The 20137-nt window shown below is 43.1% G+C and overlaps 1 protein-coding gene across 4 annotated transcripts in view; it reads left to right on the forward strand.

The window, feature by feature from the left end:
- LOC126545062 (uncharacterized) overlaps positions 1-12018 on the forward strand; it is a 69554-nt gene extending 57536 nt beyond the window's left edge. For all 4 annotated transcript variants that reach the window (XM_055078194.2, XM_055078191.2, XM_055078193.2 and 1 more), the window contains 4 exons: positions 3987-4133; positions 8910-8960; positions 10279-10323; positions 11204-12018. In XM_055078194.2, the coding sequence (XP_054934169.1) occupies positions 3987-4133; positions 8910-8960; positions 10279-10323; positions 11204-11392 (432 nt within the window). In that variant the 3' untranslated portion in view covers positions 11393-12018. The remainder of the gene's footprint in view (positions 1-3986; positions 4134-8909; positions 8961-10278; positions 10324-11203) is intronic.
- Positions 12019-20137: the final 8119 nt, after the last annotated feature.

The following is a 20137-nucleotide window of genomic DNA, read 5'->3' on the forward strand; positions in this document are numbered from 1 at the left end:
GCTGGATGTTTGAGCCAAGGGTGAACAAGCCTTTACTTCCATTTGGGTCTGCACATTCTAAACTCGTGAAGTGAAGTTGTCTCTTACTTTTCAAATGCCTTAAAGAAGGAATTCTGTGTGCACAAGATCGAAGAAAGCGTTTGGTCGCAGGTGCCCTGCCTCAGCGCAGCTGTACATGCCTTATGTTTGCAGGTTAGTAGGCTTGTGCGAATATTCTATATTCACTTTGATTTGAATTTTGTTATTAGGAAATTTCGAAGTATTCGGCTCGAACGAATAGCGGTAGGGAGAGGGCGTTTTTGGAAGTTTCGGTTTTGGATTCAGTAATACTTTTCCCAATCCAATCTGAACCAAGCCAGGAAAACAGAACTATACTCAGAACAAAGGCGTACAAAAACGCATCTTGTCGGCGTGGTGGTGTGGTTGATTGCGTTTAGTGGGTGACTCTGTCTCTGCCGCGGCGGCATCTGATCAATCCCAGCCGCCTTGGACCACTCCATAGAGCACCATGGAGGACTGCGGCCAGCAATCTGATTTGGAACTTTTTTGTAAAAATTTCACCGGGAACAGCAGCTCGATGTCTTAAATGCAAGGCAGTCCTGAAGACACCGACAAGTACGACAACCCTAGCAGCGCATTTAAGGAGACACCCGGACTTGCACAAGGACTACCAAGAGAAGCGGGAAGCACATGAAAGGCCATCCAAGCTCAAGGGGGCAAGCAAGGCAAGTGGTCAATAGCCATCCATAGACGACAGTTTCAGGCCGAAAATGAAAGCGTTGGCCCTAAAAGCCAAACAGATGACAAAAATGTTAGCTCGTTCGTAGCTCATGGTGTGCACCCCTACAACATTGTCGAAGAACCGGGTTTCCTCGACATGATGAAGTTTGCTATGCCAGATTATGCAGTGCTGTCTCGGACATCATTCTCGAGAGCCATTATTCCGGACCTCTACGCATCAAGCAAAGAGAAGGTGAAAAAGAAGCTCGGGGACATTTTTGCAAGCGGAGTGGAGTCGCTTTCAATCACAGCTGATGGTCGGACATCGTGGGCAAATGACAGCTACATTTGTGTAACTTGTCACGTCATGGACAGGGACTTCATGCAACACGTGCATGCATTGGCTTGCACGGAGATGACAGACTCTCACACTGCAGAAAACCTGGAGCTATTTATTGCAGGTGTCATCGAGGAGTGGGAACTTCCAGCCCACGATATTGTGCTGATCTTCGTCATTACAGATAATGGAAGGAACCTTACTTCTGCAGTGACGCGGTCATCCTGGAGTGGTGTGCAGTGTTTCGGACACACCCTTCAGTTGTGTGTCAGTGATGCCAAAAGAGAAGTGTCAGGGTTTTCGCAGCTCTGTGCTAAGGCCAGAGCGATTGTGGCTAGATACAAACGAAGGGCCAAGGCCCGAGGATGGCTTCAGGAAATTCAGAGAAACATGCAGCTGGACCCTCTCGAGGTTATACAAGACGTCCCGACGTGATGGAACAGTGAGCATGCCATGATGGCCAGGCTCATGAAGCTCCGTACGGTCATCACTGTAGAACTTTCAGAATCTGACGCAGTTCCAAACTTGAACGCAAGTGAGTGGAAGCTTATGAAAGCAGCAGTGCAAGTCTTGAAGCCACTTGACCATGCCACAACTGAACTGTCTGGGGACAGATATCCCACGCTGTCACAAGTCATTCCCCTGTTGCAGTGTACCGAGGTGGTTCTAGCTGAACATGTTACCAAAGGTGGTGAGGCAGCATTGCTTGCCTCAAGCCTTTTGCGTAGCATCAAGACGAGGTTCCCTGATATCAAGATGTCACGCCTTCCTGCAATGGCAATGTTGGTCGATCCTAGATACAAAGGTGTCTGTTATGCTGAACGACACGCAAAGCAATATGCGTTCACTCTACTCACAACGGCAGCAGAAGAGACTGTGCCAGTTGATCAACATGGTACAGCAACAAGTGAGAACAGCACCTGCTCTGCAGACCCATCAGGGGACTCTGTGTGGAGTGCATTTACACACTTCAGTTCACGTGCACATCATCAGTTAAGCCGTACAATCTCAGATGAGGTTGCTGGGTACTTGAAGGCCCCCCTTCTTTCCCGGTCCAAAGGTGTGGTGGAAAAGCAAGGGCAGCCACCTTTACCCAACCCTGGTTGCAGCTGCTGTAGGTATCTTTCGATACCAGCCACCCAGACAGGAAGTGAAATGCTTTTTTCAACTGCAGGAGCCGTTGTAAGCTGCACAAGGGAGCACCTCAAACCCCAGCATTTGGAACAGCTAGTGCTTTTGCACGAAACTTTGTAGATTTTTGTAAATAATCAAGTTGTTTACTTTTCTAGAATAAATCCCAGACCTTAGCTCTCTGCCGTTTTTTTTCTTTACTTGCTACTCTTCGAAGTATTCGCTTGGAAATTATTCGAGAAGAATTACTATTCGCTTCGAATTCGTTTCGAACCAAAAAAGCACTATTCGCCCAAGCCTACAGGTTAGTGTTGCAGTTGTGCAAGGACACAGCTCACAGGACAGTCGTGACACCGTAAAGAAGGCAGTTACTCCCCATTTTCATGGAATCTCGCACAACCTTAAGAAGGTTGGCCAGAGTGCAAATGTTGATGTTTTTCCACGCCTAGAAAACTGGTGTCACTGAGCAAGCAAACTTGCTCTGTCTTCCAGGAGAAAGCACAGTGTAAAACTATGTAATCGCAGAACAGTGCTTCGCACAGTGTGCCAAGTGTGTCGTATATGAGGTACCTTTCTCATCTGGTAAAGGCTACATGGAGAAAACCGGCTGATGCATTAACAATCGGCTTAGGGAACACCACAACAATGTTAATAACACTATTCAAGGTCATCTAGGTCATTTTTGTTGAACGTCAGCGCTGTGTCTGTGTATTTTGTGTGCCTCTTTTGTCTCCGTCGGTTCCCATGCTGTAGCCTTCCTTTATGTTCAACCAACAAGCCCAACTAGTTACTCTGCTCAACTTTATTTAATTGTGTATTGATTTTTTTTTACTACTTTTTCATTTACAACTGATGAAAGCTTCTTGAGGGGTAAGGCATGTAAGTCTTGTATTGCTGTCATCTGGTGCTGTTTGATCATCTAGTCTTGAACTAATGCTCACACTGTTTTTTTTTTAGTCACCGATCTATTATGTACAGCAGGTGTTCCTTAAAGATCGGCTTAGATTTCATTGTATAACTTTTTATGGACTCCATTGTACTAAATTTCTAATGTCTGAAACTCCTTTATGTGGTTGGCAGTGCGCTTCAACAAAATAATGCATATAAGGAGCGGTGAGATTGTTGAGCCATTGAGTAAAAGCAGCAATAAGTTCTTAGCTAACTCCCTTGCTACCAATATACATTCAGATCTCAGTATAAACGAAATCATATTCCACATGAACATATACCTTCATTTACATTTGTTGTAAGTGTGCACACTAATATGTCAAGAAAAAAATTATGATTGGATCGGAAGAAAGAGAAGTGTATGTGATGCCTCTGATGGGCCATCAAATGGTCCCTTGTTGATTTTGATGGGATATCAGCAGCTTGCTGTGCTGATACATGGCACATTAACTGCGTTGCATTTTTGCATTAATATGCAACCATGCAATTGGGACATTGGCTTGCAGGCAGTGTGTCAGCCAAACCAAGCCCTTTGCCCTAAACACACATGCACGTCCAGAAAGTGCCATTTAAGAGCCCCTCTTGCTAGGTATTTAACATTTTTGCTTCCAGAATGCATAATATGAGCTGCTGAGCGTACGAACATTCGCTTCGCTGTTACCCTTTTTGTCTTGCCTTTTCAGTTTCATTGAAGCGGTACAATACTCATTGCAATAACACACGATCAACAAAATTTAGGATTTACTTCTTTCTACCCCTAGATTGATGCTGGATTTGTGCTCGTCTTGTCAAGTATTGTCTTGTCAGGACTGTACTGCTTTGTTGCTAACTTTGATTGACCTCTCTTCAGCTCTCAAAATTGGTGGATGAAATTGAGAGGACGTCATCCAAAGTCCGACTTCTGAAAGAGAGTGACACAGGGGGCGGCACCCACAAGGAAGAAAGCGCAAGCAAGCGCCCGGTAGCAACCAAGATGTCGCAGCGGCGATCCATGGCAGTGAGTGCTGTCGTTCAGCTTGTCCTGCTGTTACAATAGGCTCCCACTGAAGCATGATGAGGCCAGTGATTCTCAGGGCTATATATTTCAAGGGCAGTTTGAAAGTACTACTGAAGCTAGTGTAGTAGACTTCTGTTAATTCAACTCTGGTTAATTCGATCCCCATCGAAAATCCTGGCCCAGTGCCCACGCATTTCTGTCAAGCCGAACTTCCGTTACATTGATCTTAAAGTTGGCCTTTGCCGGATAATTAGAACTTGACCAATCGGCGTGCGCACACCTGCCCCCCACGGTGACTACAATAGTGACTCCTTTTCTGGCAGCATCTGTCTCTGCAGATGTTAGGTTACAGTGAATGCATTGAACACACGTCATCTGCTATCAAAAATGCCTATTTTCTCTCTGCCCTGAGAAAATCTTCAAGCAGTGATGGTAGCACAATATGTCTAGTTATGATATTTGCCCGTTTTTAATGCACACCTTTATTTTTCCCCCAAGAAAAACTGATAATCACGTTCGCGGCGTTTGTCTGCTTTGCCGAAAACAAGGCTGTCTTGCGGCGAAGCCCTCTTTGGAAACCCGGTCGTCACTGTGCAACTCGTATAATAGACCACTGCCCATTTTCGTTGTTTAACAATCGGGTGCGCGAGATTTCTACTATGTTTAGAAGCTTTGATGTTATCTCCATGTTAGTTTTTGTACACATGGAAAGTGGGCACATGTTTCATTTGGGGGTGTGTGAGAATCGGGCAAATACTGCCAAATGAATCACCGGTTCGTTTTGACATTATTTCTGCATGTTGTTTCATTAAAGCCGCAGAGTAATTCAAATAATTTCAATCAGTTCGATCAATAATTGAAGTCAATTGTATTCAGACGTCTCTTGTGCGGCTATCTTTTCTAGCACCCTCGGGGGATATTAATGAAATTTGGAGCACAGGCTCAGTTGAAAGAGGCTTGAAGATATGTGCACTGCATTTGAAATATTGTATTGATTGCTACTTTTAATTTTGAGGTGCTATGTTGGTGTGTACAGTTGCACGTGTAGCATCTGGAGGAGATAAGTCATCATCATCATCTGCCTATTTTATATTCACTGCAGGACAAAGGTCTTTCAGGGATCACCAATTACCCCAGTCTAGTGTCACCTAACACCAGTCTCTACCTGCAAATTTTTTAAAAATTTTATCAAACCTCTTAATTTTCTGCCATCTTCAGCTGTGCTTCCCTTCCCTTGGCACCCATTTTGTAACTCCAGTAGACCATTGGTTATTATCTGCCCTACGTGTTGTGTGGCCTGCCCAACTCCATTTTTTTTTCTGAATGACAACTAGAATATTGGCTACCCCCATTTGCTCTCTAATCCACAAAGCTATCTTCCTGTCTCTTGGCACTTTGCCTAATATTTTTTGTTCCATCACTCATTGCATGCTCAAACTACCTTGTTAGCCTCTAAGTTTCTCCCCATATGTTAGTGCCGATAAAATGCAATGATTGTACACTTCTTTTTTTCGAGGATAGTGTTAATCTTCCAGTCATGAAACATAAGTGCTCGGCTCCAAATACTTTTTTATGCCGATGTTACTTCGTTGTAATGTCACTCTCCCGAGCTGCCTCTGCTTGAGAAGGTCAGTCCTTTCACACCTCTTATGATAACAAAGGCACTCATAGCGTTGTTCAACGGCATCACTTGCAATGTACAGTGACTGGCTAACCATTCTTGAGGCAAGCACTATGAAGAACTGAAGGAAAAAGTGATAGTCACAGTACTGTCCTAAACCAGCAGCAAAAAATGGGACAAAAGGAACTTGTGGATAGACATATCATTTTGTTGCTCATATCATGTGTTGGGTCAACTAGCAGCTATTGCAACAAAAACATTATCAAATAAAGTACCATTGCTACAGTGAGGCATTGGGCTAGATATTGCCTGAAACAAAGATGAAAGCATCCAAACTGACTATAATTAAGAAAGGCATTTACAGTTCTTGGGGAGTGCTTCATATATTGTTTCTCATGATACTTGCACCCTCTGCCAAGGAACAATGACAAGTCACACACTGTGGTACTTGTGACAACTCGGCTCCCAAGCTCTCTTGATATCCCTGTGCACTGCATATTACCAGTCATGGTATTCAGTTATGGCACTTTTAAAATACAGTCGCTGACTGTTTATTCGGACCTCACGGGTACTGCGGAAATGTCTGAATAAACAGGTGTCCGAAAAAGCAGATTAAGAAAAAAAAAAAGAAATCCTTTATTTCCACGCACTTATTCGGGCTCGGCAGTAGGCTTGAAGAAATCGTGAATGCGCCGTTGCACGCTGTTCTGTTTACGTGCACTCAGATAAGCCTGAATCTCGGAGAGGGTCGTACGGTCACTATAGGTGGCTGAAAGCACAGTCACTGCTTGTACACGCTCCGCATGCAACGGCAGCATAGCACATGGTGCGTCATCTTCTGTCTCGGGAGTCATCATCCAGCGGCGCAACAGAAACCTGATGAATGATTTCGCCATCGTCAAGTTCTGTGCATGTCAGTACAGCAGTATCGGCACTTGTGAAACTGTCAAATGAGACAGTGTCCGGAATCGCAATGCAACCACTGCGCAGGTCTCGGCAGAACATTTTCGGCGTCAGTAGGGAGCACATCGGAAGGCGACAAATCCTAAGCCTCCCGGCACCCGCTTGCCGGCATTCCCCAGCACAGTCTGCGCAGGCACTGTCGGCGCCATTAGACACTCGACGCTATGTTTCCGTATGCCGCGTTGCATCACTGCAACCTCGACACAGCACACAAAGGAAACATCACCACGCCGTCACACCAACGCCAGTCGCACAAACGAAAAATGTGGCCTACTCGCAGTGTCGTGCACGAAGAAAGAAACAAATCATCTGCTGGATTGTCTTGACATGGCTTACTAAGCTGAGACTGGAACTGCTGTAGCTGTGGCTACAAACCAGGCAGCAACGATGATGATGAGTGGGGATTTGCAGCAGCGCCACTTCGTGGGGCAGCAAGGAGGTTCTGTTCAAAACAAAAATGGCGTTCAGCAAGTCGAACTATGCGCCGATCAGAGTCGGTTCATGGTGCTCTCGATTGAGTTGGCTCAAAGAGTGTCCGAAAAATCAGACGTGAGGTTGCAAGGTGTCCGAACTTTGGGCAGTTGTTATACATTATGGTCTATGGGGAGAATGGTGGTGCTGCGAAGCAGACCGAATAATCGAACATGTCCGAATTTTTGGAGTCCGAAAAATCATTCAGCGACTGTAGTGTGCGTCATTTACAATGGTATATAGTAGTATGATACTACAGGAATGAAATTTTTTTCAGATTTCTGTCAGATCTAATGTGCCATTTACAATGTAAAGTATCTAAATGCTTTTCTTTGTCATGTAACCACAACCCCTCATGCTTGTAAAAGTAAAACTCTTGCTTGGGCTAGTTGCTTCGTGCTTGAATGAGTAAAGGCAAGACGCAAAAGACAAGGACTGAAGAAGGACACAATCGACAGGACCGGCGCCACTCACAACTAGGTAAGTTTATTTCCGCAAAAAGCCTGCCTTATGTAGGTCAATCAAGCCAAATCACACACGAAACGTTAGAAGTACAATACAGCAATCCATCGACCACTCAGGAATCATATCTAATACAAAAGATAAATGAGCTAACAAGAACCACACGTGGTTGCAGAGACTGCACTAATTTCTGCCCTCAGTTCGACAAAACTAAATTTTTGAAGTTCGGAAAAGACAGGTTCGAGCGGGAGATTTTGGAAGCCTGTTTCATCAAGAAAGAGGGAAACAAATGCATCAGCAGACCGTCCATTGTGCTTAGTGACAAGGAGACAACTTTTTAGAAGGTTTCATTTAGGCCTCATGTCAGAGTGATTTCATTTAGGTTTTTCCGTCTGTCTTCCTTTCATTTATTTAGTTTTTATTTTGTTGACGGTTTTCTAGTGGCTCTTACAGGGTTTGTTGTCTTCCTTAGTTTTTTGTTTTTTTGTTTATGCAGACGCTGTTCTTTAGACCCTTTATCGTTCAACTGTTCTGTCCATTTCATTGCTTGTCATGTGGTTCATTTTTCGCACGGTCACACGTTTTATCAGTTTTTTAGGTGAGTGACTATTGGAGATTTTAGTTTTGACGCAGACACTGTACTTAGACACCTTTATTTATGTTTTTTCCGTGTTATTCATTGGTCATTATTCCCATAGTCGTGCAGGGTTTATCACTGACTGGGCCTTAGGCGTTTGAATGGTGTTATGTTTTGGATAGTTGATAGTGAAGCGTAGACGGTATTTTTTATGTGTCATTTTTTCTCCCCATTGGTTTAGTAAAGACTGTGCTCGATGAATTGCTTCCCGTGCTGCTCCACGTGTGGTTCTTGTTTGCTCATTTGATCTTTTGTGCCAGATATGATTCCTGAGTGGTCGACAGATTCCTGTATTGTACTTCTAACGTTTTGTGTGTGATTCGGCTTGATTGACCTACATAAGGCAGGCTTGTTGGAGAAATAAACTTTGTTGTGAGTAGCGCCGGTCCTGTCGTTTGTGTCCTTCTTCAATCCTTGTCTTTTGCGCCTTGCCTTTACTCATTCTCATGCTTGTGTTTAGCCTCCATAATTGTGCTGTGTACTCATACTGCTTTTAGGTATTGTTAGCCTGTGTCCTGATCAACTTCAGTGTGTGCCAAAAGCATTGTTTTCTTGAACGTACTGCATTGTAAATAGATGTGCACATGCAATATTGACCCAAATATGTTGTTTTTCTCCTCAGAAGCCCTTGACCAAAACGCCAAGAAGGAGCCCTCGTCAGCATGTGTCTGAGGTGTGTGCTCCAGACACTTGCTATAATTGAATGTCTACAGTCTAAAGTATCAGGGCCATTGAAACACTTCTTCGATATGTCAAGCCGTGCTGATTATTCATTAACACTAAAGATTGTCTGAGCCAAATTTTGCTGCTCTTATATATATAGCGCAGGAGGTTACTTATAAAAGGACACTGAAGCGAAAAATTATTCGAGCTGCATTATCAAATTATCTTTCTACAAAACCAAGAATGTCACTCTTACTGTGAGAGAAGAGGCTGTTTAAGCCAGAAAAGACACAGGAACAAAAGGCAAGTGGTGATGCCGCCTGGGAAGTCCCCGCACTAGCTTGCCATGACGTCACGGATTTTGACAGCACCTGCTTGCACCTAGTTAATGTTTTATTAGTAAAGATGGGCTACATTGTATTCTAAAAGAGCCATAGCTGAACTTAGCAAGTTTCTTGAACTTTAATGAGCCCTAATGGCGCGAATATGAAAAGAAACTTTGTAATCCATGATGCCACCCTGACATGCTGGGGTTTGGGCGTGAAATACAAAAAATGGAATTTTATCTTCGTTTTCTTTTGTAATCAATGTATTATTGTGAAATTAAATATTATAGAGCTTTCAAAGAACACTGACAGTCTAAATGGATTTATTATTTATTTTTAGTGTCCCTTTGAAGGATTATGGACACATAGCAGTACTTTTAAGGTTTTCGAATCTCTACCAGAAGCTTGCTGCACATAAAAGGAGCATACTACTTGGCAACTACAGATAGTCATAAATTATTTTAATTTGAATGCCAAAAATGCCACACCTGGCATCATCAACATTATTGTGACGTCATGACACTGCAAACTTGCTGACTGTCGTTAGCAGTATAGTTAAGTACAGTGATGTTGCTGATAAAAAATGTTTCTAAATAAACAACAGTGCTTGCATGGGTTCTCTGGCTGCACTTGCTTGTGGCAGCTGCAGTAATAACAAGAATGCAGCAAGCCAGTGTATCGTTGCGTCATGATTCAACCGCATCCTGGGTGTCAAAACTTAAACTGGTTTTAGATACAAGCAATATACTAAATTATTTAGGGCTCTCTGGCAATATCCAGTATATTTTCGAGCAATTAGGGGGTCTGGGTTTTTATTTATTACAAAGGTACAATTACTTGGAAATGTGATGTCGGTACTCCTTTAAAGGAGTGCTTGGCTTTTAATGCCACATTTTTTTGTCTTTGTTTGTCATCTGCTGGGGTGCTGCAGCAGACATTATGTTACTATGTTTGTGGTTGTTTTAAGCAGTGTTTTACTCTGTGTTCATGGTGACACCACAGAAATCTGGCCGCAGCATGGCAAGCCCAAAGGCATCATCTGACAAGGTAAAGTTTGCGCAGAAATAGCTGAAGCATTGTTTGCTTTTCAGGTTACATTTCCTTGCTTATAGACCATTCTAAGCACGGCAGTTTTGTTCTTCAAGCCTTGCTTTAAGAAATCCTGTTATCAGTGTCACACGAGCATTCTAGAGTGCTTTGTATTGATACTTGATGAATAAACATCAGAGTGTATGCCTACTGGCTATTGTCAAGTTTATAGGATGAAGCTGAACTTTGTTTAAATTTTAAAGGCACACACACACCATCATTTGGAGCATTTCTGCATCAATGTGCTATAAATTATGCATGTTGAAAACAATATTCACTTTGTAAAAATGATTTAATATACTGTATCAAATAAGAATGCAGTGTCCACGCCATAATGGAAATACTGTAACCAGCAGCCTCACCGGTGCCAGATCACTTAAACAGATCCAGCCTCATTCCATGAAAAGTGCACAAATAAGTACCTGACTGCCTAAAACATTAACAGTAACATATCAAAGAAAAAAAAACGGCATTAATAAAGTTTGCTGTGATTTGAAAACAATGGGTTGCTTGTCGATCTCTGCTGTCTTTATAGCATTTAAAGGTAAATCATGGTTAATAAAGTTCATATGTATCCCACAAAAGGTGTCTGCTGAAGGCAAACTTTAAAAAATGCATACTCTCCCTCCCCCTTCCATTTTTATGTTATGTCTGTGAGAGTCTTACAGATTTTAAAGTTCATAGATTAATTGCTGTGCCATGGCATTTGCAGGCTAACTAGCCCAGTTTCATGCTCGCATGATAAGTGAATCATGGGGGAAGTACAAACAACGCTTCTCTCTTATATGACCGATTTCGAAAAGCTGCATGCTTTCAAGAATTTCTTCATATTTTTCAGGTGTCTGCTGTTGCTGGTGTGCAGAAGAGACCAGTGCAGCCAAGCAAGAAAGCAGATGACACTTCACTTATGTCTCAGGCTGACATCTCGACAAAGTCGGCTGTGACTGCACCGGGTGCCAAAAAGAGGAAGTTTTTTCAGCCGAAAGACAGCGACTGGGATGATTTGTTCAAGATCAGTTTGATCTGAGCACTGGCTTGGCCTAGGGCAGGTTACAACTAGGCCATATTTCTCCTGTGCATGGGTCTGCACAGGTTTTTTTTTAAAATTAATTTTACTGAGAAGTCTGCACAGGGGATGCATTTCTTTGTGTGGGCATGCATACTATTTCATTGCTCATTGATATTTATCTTGTATTTTCAGCTATATTTTCTCTTAGCTTACAGTTGATGTTTTAGCTGTTTGCCATTGTCTGTTGGAAGCAACCAGCTACATCGTTAACTGTTTATATCATGCACTCGGTACAAGTGAGCATTGAGTGTGTGAGACAATTTCTTTTTCGCCACATGCACATATATTAATGTGTTCATATTTTGTGCAATAGTTGACTTGATCATAGAGACAAAGCAAGGCTGCTGTTCCTCAAACTTCTTCATTTTCACATTATCATATATTTCTAGCCTATGATGTAAGTTTTAATGTTTATATTTTATTCACATTCACCCCTTTTCAGCTAGCTTACAGTTGGAGTTAGTTTATCGCTTTTAAATTCGGTCCATAAATTGCAATACTATATTTCTTGTTTCATTTCTTGTTTTCTTGTTTGTTTGATGAGAACATCAAAGGTCCAATAAATATTTGTATTGGCACAGTAATCATAGTTGTGGACTGCTCTTTATCAGTCATCTGTCACGCTTATGCATACTTTAAGTGAGCTCTGAAAATTATGGCAACACAAAGGAGACATAGGCCGAAGTGCTGCAGTGTAAGGAAGTGCTGCCATTGAAGATCTTGTCTATCCAGATTAAGAAGACATGCAAATTTATGCAAAGACACACAAACGACATTTCTGGTACTTTTCAACTCTATGTGGGCTGCCGGATACCTCCCATCCTCGTGGAAGGAAGCTATTGTTATTCCCGCCTTGAAGCTGGGCAAAGACCCTTCCTTGGCGGCAAGTTATCGCCCGATAGGTCTTGCAACTTGTCTGTGCAAGCTGTTTGAAAAAATGATTAATCATAGACTAATACATTTCCTTGAACTGAACAATATGCTTGATCCCTATTAGTGTGGCTTCTGTTAGTGTGGCATTGAAGGAAATATCCACGATGCATTTGTACATAAACAGTTCTTATTGATATTCCTCGATATGGAGAAGGCGTATGACACAACGTGGCGATACGGGATTTTGCGAGACTTGTTGGGAATGGGCATTCATGGAAATACGTTAAACATACTAGAAAGCTATTTGTCCAAACGTACCTTGCACGTAAAACTCTGCAATGTATTGTCACGACCTTTTATACGAGAAACTGGTGTACTCCAAGGAGGTGTGCTTAGCTGCACGCTCTTTATCGTGAAAATGAGCACGCTTCGTGCTTCATTACCGCCAGCCATTTTTTATTCTGTTTACATAGATGACATACAAATAGGTTTGAAATCCTGCAACCTTGCAGTGTATGAGAGGCAAGTACAACAGGGCTTGAACAAAGTGTCCAAATGGGCAGACTAAAACGGATTTAAAGTGAACCCCAACAAAAGTTCTTGTGTGCATTTCACAAGAAACAAAGGGCTCATTGCAGATCCCAATATCGAAATGTATATTCAGCAAATACCTGTGAACAAAGAGTACTAGTTCTTAGGCATCATACTTGACTAACTTTTATTCCACGCATAAGGAATCTCAAGGTGAAATGCTTAAAAACAATGAATTTGCTGAAAATATTATCTCGCACAACATGGGGCAGCGACAGGAAGTGCTTAATGAATCCTTACAAGAGCCTGATTCAATCGCAATTGGACTATGGTGTCATGATCTACCATTCTGCCACCCCAAGCACGCTAGAAATGCTAGATGCCGTCCACCATCTAGGGATCCAACTGGCCACTGGCGCTTTCAGAAGTCCCATTGAAAGTTTATATGCTGAATCAAATGAGTGGTCACTTCATCTGCAGAGAACATACATCAGCCAAACTTATTTTCTGAAAGTTCACTCTCTAATCATCAACATCCGTGTTCTAATATTGTAAACAATATGACATGTGCTACACACTTTCATAATCGTCCATCTTTAAGACAGCCCTTTTCACTGCCTGTGAGGGAGCTTAGTGTCGAAATGGATGTCCCACTCCTCAAACACCTCAAACATCGCTTAATGCCTCCAGCTAAGCTGCTGCCTCCTTGGGAGTGGCAGCTGATACTGAGACATATTTTTCCTACAAGTTACAAAGCACGCTCCAGAGATGGAAATCCACATGCATTTCCTGGAACTCCAGTACAAGCACTCCTGCACGGAGCTCTACACAGACGTATCAAAGTCGCACGACGGGGTGTCCTATGCAACCGTCGGTCCACCTTTCTTGGAATCCGATGTACTGCATCCAGAAACAAGCATCCTTACGGCTGAGACCTACGCACTATTGTCTGCTGTGAAGCATATGAGGAAATCAAAAATCACTTATGTATACGGACTCCCTAAATGTTGTGAAGGCCTTGATGTCATTGTGTAAGCACAAAAATCCAGTAATTAATTAACTCTATTCCGTCCTGTGTAAAGCGTATATATAACCAGCATGTGATTATATGCTGGGTGTCTGGCCATAAGGGCATCGAGAGTAACAATCTAGCCAACCAGATGACCACGTCAATTGCATCGCATGCTGTTAATCCTTCCGCTGCAGTCCCTGTCACAGATCTGAAGCCCTTCTTATGAAGGAAACTGCGAAACTACTGGCAACGCTTGTGGAACGTGGAAAATAAGCTGCACGTAATGAAGCCACAATTAGGTTTCTGGCCTTCTGCAACAAAAGCATGCCGAACAGATGTCCTATTCTGTCATCTAAGAATAGGACACACATTTGGTACGCATAACTTTTTACTCATTGGAAATGAGCCTCCAACCTGTTTAGATGTGGGGAGAGGCTGACCGTCCTCCACATCCTCCTGGAGTGTTGGGAAGCTGAATCTGAGAGAAAGAAATATTTTCCCTTGGCATACCAGCAGCACATCCCCCTTCATCCTCTGTTACTTGGCCCAGAACCGCTCTTTGACACCAACGCAGTCCTAGGTTTCCTGAAAGATATTGGGTTACATGCTGTTAGCCCCATACATTCGTAGCGCCTCCTCTCTTCAGAGGATGCTGCTGTGATAGTTTTTTCATATAGCACATGCCTCTAGGCCCTTGTGTTTCAAGGGCTCTGGCGAGGCAGTAGTGCTCTAGGCAATTTTAGAATCTCACATATTTTGTATATTGCATCATTCTTTCCCAATGCATTTTAGTGTTCATAGTACACAACATTAGTCATTGCCATAATATTATGTGTAGATGTTATGCAATTTGCACCAACTCTTTTAGGCTCCTTTACAGCCACGTCACTTTAGCTTCACAGAACCCATCAGTCCACTACGAACTCATTAACATTAGCATGGCGCTTTGGCCATACCTGGCCCTTGCGCCATTAAACATCAAACATTCATTCAGATTAAGAAGAATCTGTTCATTTGCACTATAATGCATGTGCACTTGAAAAGCAGGACTTGCGAGCAACTTATCTGCAGTGACAATTCAGGCTTGGCCGACATTGTGATGGTTACAATGTCTGCTGAAATGTTCACATTTAGAAAACATTTTTCTGCACTGCATTTCTTAGATACAGTTACACCTCGACATAACGAACTTAGTATAATGAAATTATCGATATAACGAAGTAGTTAGCTTTTTATAACCTCCATTGGACAGCGTATTTATAGCCTTAATATAACGAGGTGTGTTTGTATGTTATTTCAATATAACGAACTTTCACTGCCGCCGCAAAGGAATGTCGAGACAATAAATGGAAAGTTCCGCCGGCACAGATGGTCAAATGATTGAATTACAAGCAGCTGCTTGCAAATGCACCTGTCAAATCACGTGCCGCGCGACAAGAGCGACCGCCGAAGTGGAGCTGCATCATGTTCTATATGAAGTTAAAAGTGCGTGAAGATTCTATCGCGCCCCACGCACTGTGTGCTTTAGACGCAAGTGAAAGTGTGCACCAATGAGACACGAAAGATAGTGGCTTTATGAGTGCCGCCTTCGTGCGCGAGCAAAGGGAAAAAGGGGTAGGGGAACGAGCTTGCGCGCGAAGGAGACGGGGGTAAGTTGGCACGCGTTTCGGCTGTGGCTGCGCATGGCTGTAAGCGCGGTTGAGCGCATACGCAACTGTGCATCCTGCTTTAGAGGTAATCTGTCGTGTCTGCAGAAAGAGGCTTGCCAAGATGGCAAAGGCACCATGTAACCTGTATAACCCGCGTGATTAGTATTGGAAGTTGCATAATATCGAGTTTCGGTGACACGTTGGAGCGAGAGGCAGACGAAGCATTCGCTTCCCGCTGTCGGTGCTTTTCTTGATAGTATCGCATGCACTAGGATGACGCTATCAATCGCGGGTGCGGAGGGCACACAAAAGCATGGCTGGCTTCACTTAATTAGTACCGCCGAAGTGACGATATCGTCGATGTATGTGGCATGAAGCCGTATCATTGTCAACTCCCAAATTTACCAAAATGAATTTTCTCATTCAAGTTTGCTTTTTTGGATTGCCCAGTAATTCCGAAAATATTGTGGCCCCTTTCCATGTGAGAAAATTCGATCGACGACTGTGCTTATTTGCATAAAAGGCCAAATTTCAATGCAATGAAATTTCGATATAACGAAGCAAATTGCCGCTCTTACTGACGTCATTATATCGAAGTTTAACTGTATATGTTATTGCATAGGTAGCAAAGCGATACAGATTTTGTCATAACTGAAAAATGTTCAGTGTGGAAGCACCTGCATTTAACACTTGCATAAATATGTAATTACTGCAAATGCAGGAACCTGTTGTTTCGCTAGCGTGAAAGTGCTGGTTGGAATTCATAGAGCGCTAAATAACCAAGCATGTAGCTCAGTAAAATGTGAAATATACTAAAGGCGGGCTTCATTGTGTTTGCACTTGCACTGCGTTCTATAGCGTTGATCAGGTGTAGTTCAGTGTTTGTCGACAGCTGTGAAACACTATGCCTTGCAGCATATGGTGTACTTACAACTGTAAAACTGATGAAAACTATTACCTATAATTCACGCTCATGTAAGGAAACCCAGTAGAATTTAGTTTTGCCCTTTGCAGCCGAACACGAAAAAGCCACTCTGCAAGTATCCAATTCCTGACAATTTGCCTAATTGATTTGGTTCATCAAGAAACAGCAAAAGAGTGCTGCGAGAAGTTGGTTAGTAGTAAATAAAACCTAGGGAAGTTCAAAATATGCATTTTGAAAATTTTGCTGCTCGTTTCAGTGCTGCCTTTCCTGCCTTAAAAAGGCAAAAATTGTGCGGATCCCAAGCACAGTGGGAATGACGTTATGAGAAGCATTTTGCAGGGAGCTGGCTATTCAGCAGTGTTTAGGGTTCGGCAAAGTGTTACCAGGTTGACCAGAATGCATGTAATTCATATTGCTACATGCTTATTGCATGCTTATTTTGGAAGATGCGCACAGGCGCCTCGACGAAGGAGACAAACTGCTCCTGGGTGTTGAGCTGCTGGCTGAACAGGCCAATGCTACAGTTGTTTTTGTAAATATATACATTGTAAATAGTCTTCAATGTTTCATCCCTTGTTTATGTAACATTTTGGTGGAGGTGCCCAGGTGCGATATATGTACTAGAGTTAAAGATATGACCACAACAGCATCATGTAATTTATGCCATTTCTTGCATGACGCACCTGCCGTGACAAATATGTCACCTCATTGATGCCATCACTTGTCATTGTTATGTATGCTTGCATATAGGCCATGCCTCCTTGCCTATTCTGGTATATACCCAGTTGAAGAAACGATCGTGACGGCATTACGACATAGGAGGCTAGATCATCATCATCATCATCATCATCAGCCTAGTTACGCCCACTGCAGGGCAAAGGCCTCTCCCATACTTCTCCAACTACCCCGGTCATGTACTAATTGTGGCCATGTTGTCCCTGCAAACGTCTTAATGTCATCTGCCCACCTAACTTTCTGCCGCCCCCTGCTACGCTTCCCTTCTCTTGGAATCCAGTCCGTAGCTCTTAGTGACCATCGGTTATCTTCCCTCCTCATTACATGTCCGGCCCATGCCCATTTCTTTTTCTTGATTTCAACTAAGATGTCGTTTACCCGCGTTTGTTGCCTCACCCAATCTGCTCTTTTCTTATCCCTTAACGTTACACCCATCATTCTTCTTTCCATAGCTCGTTGCGTCGTTCTCAATTTCAGCAGAACCCTTTTCGTAAGCCTCCAGGTTTCTGCCCCATATGTGAGTACTGGTAACACACAGCTGTTGTACACTTTCCTTTTGAGGGATAGTGGCAACCTACGGTTCATGATTTGAGAATGCCTGCCAAACGCACCCCAACCCATTCTTATTCTTCTGGTTATTTCAGTCTCATGATCCGGATCCGTGGTCACTACCTGCCCTAAGTAGATGTATTCCCTTACCACTTCCAGTGTTTCGCTACCTATCGTAAACTGCTGTTCTCTTCCGAGACTGTTAAACAGTACTTTAGTTTTCTGCAGATTAATTTTCAGACCCACCCTTCTGCTTTGCCTCTCCAGGTCAGTGAGCATGCATTGCAATTGGTCTCCTGAGTTACTAAGCAAGGCAATATCATCAGCGAATCGCAAGTTGCTAAGGTATTCTCCATCAACTTTTATCCCCAATTCTTCCCACTCCAGGCCTCTGAATACCTCCTGTAAACATGCTGTGAATAGCATTGGAGATATCGTATCTCCCTGTCTGACGCCTTTCTTTATAGGGATTTTGTTGCTTTCTTTGTGGAGGACTACGGTGGCTGTGGAGCCGCTATAGATATCTTCCAGTATTTTTACATATGGCTCATCTACACCCTGATTCCGTAATGCCTCCATGACTGCTGAGGTTTCGACTGAATCAAACGCTTTCTCGTAATCAATGAAAGCTATATATAAGGGTTGGTTATATTCTGCACATTTCTCTATCACTTGATTGATAGTGTGAATATGGTCTATTGTTGAGTAGCCTTTACGGAATCCTGCCTGGTCCTTTGGTTGACAGAAGTCTAAGGTGTTCCTGATTCTATTTGCGATTACCTTAGTAAATACTTTGTAGGCAACGGACAGTAAGCTGATCGGTCTATAATTTTTCAAGTCTTTGGCGTCCCCTTTCTTATGGATTAGGATTATGTTAGCGTTCTTCCAAGATTCCGGTACGCTCGAGGTTATGAGGCATTGCGTATACAGGGTGGCCAGTTTCTCTAGAACAATCTGACCACCATCCTTCAACAAATCTGCTGTTACCTGATCCTCCCCAGCTGCCTTCCCCCTTTGCATAGCTCCTAAGGCTTTCTTTACTTCTTCTGGCGTTACCTGTGGGATTTCGAATTCCTCTAGGCTATTCTCTCTTCCACTATCGTCGTGGGTGCCACTGGTACTGTATAAATCTCTATAGAACTCCTCAGCCACTTGAATTATCTCGTCCATATTAGTAAGGATATTGCCGGCTTTGTCTCTTAACGCACACATCTGATTCTTGCCTATTCCTAGTTTCTTCTTCACTGTTTTTAGGCTTCCTCCGTTCCTGAGAGCCTGTTCAATTCTATCCATATTATAGTTCCTGATGTACGCTGTATTACGCTTGTTGATTAACTTAGAAAGTTCTGCCAGTTCTATTCTAGCTGTAGGATTAGAGGCTTTCATACATTGGCGTTTCTTGATCAGATCTTTCGTCTCCTGCGATAGCTTACTGGTTTCCTGTCTAACGGCGTTACCACCGACTTCTATTGCGCACTCCTTAATGATGCCCATGAGATTGTCGTTCATTGCTTCAACACTAAGGTCCTCTTCCTGAGTTAAAGCCGAATACCTGTTCTGTAGTTTGATCCGGAATTCCTCTAGTTTCCCTCTTACCGCTAACTCATTGATTGCCTTCTTGTGTACCAGTTTCTTTCGTTCCCTCCTCAAGTCTAGGCTAATTCGAGTTCTTACCATCCTGTGGTCACTGCAGCGTACCTTGCCGAGCACGTCTACATCTTGAATGATGCCAGGGTTCGCGCAGAGTATGAAGTCGATTTCATTTCTAGTCTCACCATTCGGGCTCCTCCACGTCCACTTTCGGCTAACCCGCTTGCGGAAAAAGGTATTCATTATACGCATATTATTCTGTTCTGCAAACTCTACTAATAATTCTCCTCTGCTATTCCTAGAGCCTATGCCATATTCCCCCACTGACTTGTCTCCAGCCTGCTTCTTGCCTACCCTGGCATTGAAGTCGCCCATCAGTATAGTGTATTTTGTTTTGACTTTACCCATCGCCGATTCTACGTCTTCATAAAAGCTTTCGACTTCCTGGTCATCATGACTAGATGTAGGAGCGTAGACCTGTACAACCTTCATTTTGTACCTCTTATTAAGTTTCACAACAAGACATGCCACCCTCTCGTTAATGCTATAGAATTCTTGTATGTTACCAGCTATTTCCTTATTAATCAGGAATCCGACTCCTAGTTCTCGTCTCTCCGCTAAGCCCCGGTAACACAGTACATGCCCGCTTTTTAGCACTGTATATGCTTCTTTTGTCCTCCTAACCTCACTGAGCCCTATTATATCCCATTTACTACCCTCTAATTCCTCCAATAACACTGCTAGACTCGCCTCACTAGATAGCGTTCTAACGTTAAACGTTGCCAGGTTCAGATTCCAATGGCGGCCTGTCCGGATAGATAGATGCACTCAAACCGCCT

The sequence above is a fragment of the Dermacentor andersoni genome, chromosome 10, assembly GCF_023375885.2.
Source record: "Dermacentor andersoni chromosome 10, qqDerAnde1_hic_scaffold, whole genome shotgun sequence".
In the NCBI taxonomy this organism is placed as follows: Eukaryota; Metazoa; Arthropoda; class Arachnida; order Ixodida; family Ixodidae; genus Dermacentor; species Dermacentor andersoni.